General features: G+C 46.2%; 1 protein-coding gene and 1 pseudogene across 1 annotated transcript in view; one reads left to right on the forward strand and one right to left on the reverse strand.

Annotated features, from left to right (window-relative positions):
- The window catches only part of LOC101565495, a 4,512-nt pseudogene extending 528 nt beyond the window's left edge, over window positions 1–3,984 (reverse strand).
- Window positions 3,985–6,795: 2,811 nt separating this feature from the next.
- CUNH1orf158 (chromosome unknown C1orf158 homolog) overlaps window positions 6,796–7,239 on the forward strand; it is a 28,282-nt gene continuing 27,838 nt past the window's right edge. Inside the window, exons 1-2 of the mRNA XM_012513157.2 lie at window positions 6,796–6,865; window positions 7,152–7,234. Of these exons, the coding sequence (XP_012368611.2) occupies window positions 6,803–6,865; window positions 7,152–7,234 (146 nt within the window). The 5' untranslated portion in view covers window positions 6,796–6,802. The remainder of the gene's footprint in view (window positions 6,866–7,151; window positions 7,235–7,239) is intronic.

Consider the following 7,239-nt stretch of genomic DNA (forward strand, 5'->3'; position numbering starts at 1 on the left):
CAGCTGGATGTCTCGCTTCTGCTCTGCCAGCTGGTGTTTGTGTTCAGCTGACGTCTTCTCCAGCTCTGCGATGCATGTGCTGCTGCTGTACCACAGAACACAAGTGCTTAATGCAGTTGTGGTTTGGCAGCTCATCTTTGGGCATCTCCAGGCCGCAGCCCTGTTCACTGGTCACAGGCTGCTTCGGGTTGTGCTCATAGTCGCTAAGGTGAGACATGAGGTTATCGAGCCGGACAACGACACTGCAACCAAACACAGCAATCTGCAGCTTCGATAGCATGTTTCGCATGATCCGGGGCACTGGGTGGAGGTGGGCGACTGTCACGATGCTACGGTCCATGGGACACGTCTGCTGCTAATAGAACCACTGATACAAGCATTGCAGAAGGCGTGCTCACAGTGAGGGACCTGAACTGGCTCCTCCAAGACTCCACTGCAAATCGGGCAGATAAGGTCTTCGTCAACATCCCCCTGGAAACGGGTTACATCATACCCCGTGTCTCATCACTGAAACACAGGTCCTTCCAGGTGTTGGAGGGCGGGTTCCCTGTTCACAAGGCTCCAAGCCACTGAATCCTCCACTCAGTCCTGCTTAAGCACTCATTCAAGAAACCCATCTTGCTGGCTACGCTCCAACTTCATCCTCCTCCCTTGTGACAAGTTCCATCACCAAGGAAGGGAAGTGCTGTCACAATCCGGAGGATGTGTGGTCAAGTCGGAGCTAAGGCTGAGGCGACCACCAAATAGCCTGGAGGCTGACCCTCACTCAGCCTTTCCCAGGAAGGCAAGGGGAAAGGGAAGGGCTACCCACTTGATTGTTAAAAGTCCTCTTCTGTTTATGTTGCCTTTTGGTGAGAGTTCACATGGGAAACAAATGCTTCTATATCCTTTGCCCATATGGAGAGGTCTACTCACATACCTCTACCCTAAATATGTTTGCCACCGATTTTTCCAATCCTGCTCCTTCCAAGTTCATGACCATCCAGGCAAACCGTTGGCTGTGGCCCACGAGTCAGTATACAGTCACACATCTGGCCATTTCTTTCTCCAGGCAAAATGCACTACCAGGTGCACTGCCCGAAGGTCTGCCCACTGTGATGATTTGCCTTCACTGTCCTTTAGTGACGTACCAGAAAGGGACTATAATGCTGCAGCTGTCCACATGCGGGTGGTGCCTGCAGTGTGCAGAGCCATCTGTAAACCATGACCTAGTCTTCTCATCTTCCTACAGCTGATTATATGGTACGCCCCACAATGCCATAGGTGCATGCTGGGAAACAGAAGGCAATATAGCAGGTGTAGAAGCCATAGGTATCTGGGCAACTTCCTCAATGTAATTTACTTGCCCCCTCTAACCTGCCCTGGCTTTTGTCATGAATATACCACTTCCATTTTAATTTTAATTTATTTTTTAATTTTATTTATTTATTTTTTATTTTTTTATTTTAACATTTAGTGTGTGTGTGTGTGTGTGTGTGTGTGTGTGTGGCCAGCTCAGCCCACCAGGGGGCGGGGCTGGCTGGCATGTGGTCCTGGGGATTGAACCGTGGTCCCTGTGCTTTTGCTTAGCTTGTTCTAAGTAGGTGCTTTAGGCCACTGAGTCATCTCACCAGCCCCACCACTTCCATTTAATAATAGACTGTTGAGGGGCCTGGGGAGATGGCTCAGTGGAATAAGCACTTCCCTGGCAAACACAAGGGCTTAAGCTCAATCCCCAGGTCCCCCCCAAAAAAGACCTGCTGTGCATGTCCAACCTTATGACTTGATGGATCAGATGATACCCAGCCATGATAGGCAACTCAGGTCTCATGGTGACCTGGTTGACCTGGTGTCCCATAGTGAAGCATTCAGTTTCCACTGAGGCCCAGTAACAGGCTAAGAGCTGTTTCTCAAAAGGAGAGTAGGGGCCGAGGAGATGGCTCAGTAGAATAAGCACTTCCCTGGCAAGTGCAAGGGTCTGAGTTCAATCCCCAGTTAAAAAGAGAGAGTAGTTATCTGCAGATGATGGCAGAGCCTTGCTCCAGAATCCTAAAACATCCCTATCTACCACTGACACTTCAAGTACCATTGGATCTGTTGGATCATATGGTCCCAGAGGCATATGAGTATCAGCCTGGACCTGTTGCAGGGCTTTTTCCTGTTCTGGGCCCTACTCAAAATTGGCAGCTTTAGGCATCACTTGGTAAATGGGTCAGAGTAAGACACCAAGTGAGGAACATGTCTCCAAAATCCAAACAGGCCTACTAGGCATTGTGCCTCTTTTTTGGTCACAGAGGGAGCTGGATGCAACAACTTATCTTTTACCTTAGAAGGAATATCTCTACATGCTCCACACCACTGTTCTCCTAGAAACTTCACTGAGGTAGAAGGACCTTGAATTTTTGTGGATTTATTTCTCATCCCCTGGCTCTCAAAATGCTGTAATACAAACCCAAGGTGGTTGCCACCTCCTGCTCACTAGGCCCAATCATCATGACATCATCAATGTAGTGGACCAGTGTGACAGTTTGAGGGAGAAAAATTCAAGATCCCTACGAACTGGACCAGGGAGATAGCTCAGTAGAATAAGTGCTTGCAGGTCCCGAGTTCAATCCCTGGTACTGCAAAAAAAAAAAAAAAAAAGATTCCTACTGAGTTGTGACACGAGGCAGGACAGTTAATATACCCTTGTGGTAAGGCACTGAAGTATATTGCTGGACTTTCTAACTGAAAGCAAATATTTCTGATGGTCCTTATAGATACATATGGAGACGAAGGCGATTGCCAAATCAAAAGCTGGGTACCAACTACCAGGAGATGTGGTAATCTGCTCAAGGAAGGAAACCACATCAGGTAGTACAGCTGCAACTGGAGTCACCACTTGATTCAGTTTACCTATCTGTCTTCTGCACAGGCCAAATGGGAGAATTAAATGGAGATGTGGGGACCACCACCCTGCATCCTTCAAATCCTTGATAGTAGCATTAATCTTTGCAATCCCTCCAGGAATGTGGTACTGCTTTTGGTTCACTATTTTAACAGGCAAGGGCAGCTAATGGCTTCCATTTGGCCTTTCCTACCATAGCCCTCATAAGACAGCTTAGGGAACTAATGTGAGGATTCTGCCAAGTACTAAGTATATCTATCCCAATTATACATTCTGGAACAGGGGATATAACTACAGGATGGATTCAAAGACCTATTGGACCCACTGTGAGTTGGACCTTTGCTAAAACTCAATTGATCACCGGCTCTCCATAGGCCCCTACTCTTACAGGAGGGCTACAGGTGTTTTGGTTCCCCGGGAATCAGTTTCAGTTCAGAACCAATGTCTAGTAGTCCCCAAAATTGCTGATCATTCCATTTTCCCTAGTGTACAGTCACTCTGGCAAAAGGCCTTAGGTCCCTCTGGGGAAGGATAGGAGGAAGACTGACTGTACAAATTCTGGGGGCATTAGGATCCTGCTCCAAGGGAACCTGGCCTCCTCATCATTCAAGGGGTTCTGAGGCTGTAAACTGGCTCAAATCTGGGAACCATTTGAGAGGCTGTGATTATCTATTACCTTCATTCAAAGTAGGTCTCTGTTGTTTTGCCCCATTATTCTTCTGATTATATAAATCCAGCAACAATTTTGTAGGCTTCCTATCTATTTTGCTTTTGGGAACACTGTCACTAATCAGCTAATGCCATAGGTCTACATGTGTCAGATTATTCTGGTCACCACTCTTTTGTTTATGTTGTCCATGGTGATTAAGTGCTGCCACTTGACCTCTGCCATTCTGGGATCCAATTAAGCCCATGGCCCTTAAATTTCCTAATTGAGTAACTGCTTTCCCCACTGTAAGGTCTGGCATGCCAAGAGGAGCAATGACAGGGCTCTTCAGGGATGCTGGCGCTCCCCTCACAAATCTGTTTCTTGAAGTGTTAGTAAAAGGTATGTTTTTAGGATCATCCTGATATGAAGGGTGAAGTTTAACACGACAGATCCACTCCATCATCCCCATTTCCCTAAGCCTCTGAATCCCTTCATCAGTAGTAAACCATGGAAGATCAAGCATCTCTAGCTCATTCACAGTGGGCCATCCTTTGAGCCATGCTTCTGTCAACCAGCCAAATAGACTTTTAACACTTTCTGTACTCCACGAGCTGCAGCATTGAATTCAGAATCCCTATCTAATGGGCTCATATCAACAAACTCAGCCTGATCCAGGTGTGTGCTTTTGCCACTATTATCCCACACTCATAAAATCCACTCCCAAGCTTGCTCATTAGGCCTCTGTAAGAGTTAGAAAACTCAAGGTCTTTGGAAGAATGATGGATCGCTTCGTGGATAACATTGTATATCTCACCCTTAGGAGACTTCTGTGTTTGAATCCTGGTTATGGGCCTAGAGGCAAAAATGGGTGCTGAGGGTGGGTCCTGAGAAGTCACAGCATTATCCTGTTTGTTTCACTCAGGACTGGTGTCTCCAGATAGAGTAGGAGACACTAGTATTGCAGAGGATGAAGGCATTGATTCCTCTGCCACAGTGGGCAGAGAATTCTCTTTCTCAGACAAAATAATCTCATTGGCATCTAAAAACTTGGCCTCCTCAGGATCCTCCCACACATCTCCATTCCAATTTATGGGATCCCATTCTTTCCCAGTCAGTGCCCTCACCTTTGCTTCAGATCCCTCCAGGCTGAACCTTTAATTTATGTTGCGGTTCAGCCAATCGAACTAGGAGGGACTGCATTTGGGTTTCTGCAATCTCAGTCTTGTGGCTAAAAGAAAGGAGATTTTCTGTCAGGACACACTTAGAAACTTCTAAATTTTTTTTTTTTTAATTTGGGTCTGAAGGAAGGAAATAGAGTCTGTGAGCTCCTTATTTTCATGCATAAGTTTGTCCATTGAGGCTAAGACCAACCAACTGGTATCATTACATGCCCTACTCCATCAAAAGTGTTCAAAATTTTTATGTATGGAATTGCTAAATTCCTGACATCTCACAAGTGGTGAATTTGGATAATCAAATGGATCAATATGGTGTTATTACATTAAACAGCACACACCACGCAGTATCAGTGTGCTCCTTAAGATCAGGAGAAGGAGCTGGGGAGGTGGCTCAGCAGAATAAGTGCTTCCCTGGCAAAATCCCCAGCTCCACCCCCCAAAAAAATCAGGAGAGACCATGGTGTCTTTAGGTCTCATCAAATCTCAGCGCCAACCCCAGGAACTCTTAAAGCCATTTCAAAGTGCCATTGCTATACTCTGTTTCTCTAGAGCCACTCCCGGTATCTCATTCTGTCTTAGTTACACCTCTCTTGTTGCTGGGACCAATACCCGATACCCAAATTGAAGGAAGGAAAGTTTTGGGTTTTTTGTTTTTTTTTTTTGCACTGGGGATTGAACTCAGGACCTTGCACTTGCCAGGCAGGCACTTCTGCTGCTGAGCTGTCTCCTTCCACGGAAGGGTTTATTTAGCTCACAGTCACTGGAGGGTTCAGTCCATATTCAGCTGAGTCCAAGGCAGAGCAGCACAGAGCAGAAAGCAACCTTTCATAGCAGTGGCAAAGAACAAGAGCACAAAAGTAGGAGTAGCAGCAGCTCAAGCAGCTAGCTTCTTTTCCCTCTTTACACTCAAATGCAAATTACCTGCCCCAGGGCAGGTGCAGCATCCACACCCACAATAATCACAAACCCCAGAAGCCACCACCCCAAGACTGCATGAACCTTTGGGGGAACACCTAGACACAAACCATAACAGCTGCAGACACAGGAGTCTTCCTGGAAACCTCTGGCTTAGAACTGCAGACAGGACATGAAGGGACCCAAGTGATTTATGCTTTTGAGCTGGAGTATGTTGAAAGCCCAGTTGTCCCACACAGTAACGCTGTGACTTCAGACAGCGGCTTAATCTATACGCTTGAGTGATCTTATTTACCACATGGGTGTAGCAATGGCACCTTCCCCAGAGCATTGCTGTGAGAGAACATTCTAGAAGTCTTAGAATGGGCCTCTTCTGCCAGCACCTATTGTTGTAGCTCAAAAATCAGATGACAATGAGGCAAGTCCAAAAGTTAAGGAAGCGCTTTATTTTAGCTGGTACCCAGCGGCAGACACCCCGGCAAGATGCTGAGGTGCGCGCCCAGGAGGGGAAAGACAAGGGTTTTTAAGGCTGAAAACCGCAAAAAAGGAAGGGGGGGGGGGCAAGCAGCATACAGAAGCAGATCGCATTGGTTAATATTAAGACAGTTTGTATAATACCTTTAAAATAATTGGTGGATTATAATACTAGATGACCAGATGGAGTAAGTCTGGGGGGAACTGGGGGGAACTAACCTTGTGGTTGTTATATTCCAGGAATGTTTTAAGAAATTGGGGCACTGTGACCTGGGACATTTTGCTGTTATGGCTTTAACTGGCCATGAGTTTGGAAATGTATGTCTTTTGAAAGAATTTAAACAAGGGGAGGGCCAAGGGCAGCTTCTTGGCTAACTTAGTGGTTTTATAGCTTGTCCTTGAGGCTTTACTGGACTCGCTCGGGGGGAGTTTTTTCCATAACAGTCATAACAGTTTGGGGGTGGAAGAAATTTTTAGAAAATGCTTACAAGGGCAGGGGTAACAAAGGACACAAGTATACAAAACGGCACATATAGTACAAGATGGCGACACATGTGTCAGGCTAGGATTACAGTGGAAGCATAAAAGGATACAAAATTTAGCATTAATTTTTACAGGTTATAACACCTATATAGTGCGTGTAGTGATAGAATGCAACTCAACACCCCTGGCAACCAAAGAAAGACTTCCACTCACCTCAATTGTAAAAACACAGCAAGAATGATGCCGATTTTGAGGCGAACCTACAGAAGCAAAAGTCCTTTCATTACTGTGTTTGTAGAGGTGATTGTTGGTTTGAACTGGTTTTGTGGGGTCAGTTTTTCTCCTGAAGAATCAGCTGTTCCCTTTTGAAGAGTATTTATACACAGAGTCTGTCACCATGGAGATAGTCAACATAGAGAATCCAGGATCACATCACTGTCCCTGTGGGCTGTAACTGAACTCTCAGGGCTTTTGTATTCTCTGAGGTTAGATGAGAGCCAGCCACTCCCTGCTCAGTAGGGTGACTGGGGCCAGGATAAAGGGCACCTCAGACTGAGAAACTTCACTGCACTTCTCCTTTCCTGAGAGCCTGCGCAGGCATAGGAACTTTGGACAGTCTATCATGTTCTCAACTGTGCTAAATCCACAGTCATTCTCAACTCCAGGCTGGCAGA

Source organism: Octodon degus, unplaced genomic scaffold, assembly GCF_000260255.1.
Source record: "Octodon degus isolate 3935 unplaced genomic scaffold, OctDeg1.0 scaffold00343, whole genome shotgun sequence".
NCBI classification, from domain to species: Eukaryota; Metazoa; Chordata; class Mammalia; order Rodentia; family Octodontidae; genus Octodon; species Octodon degus.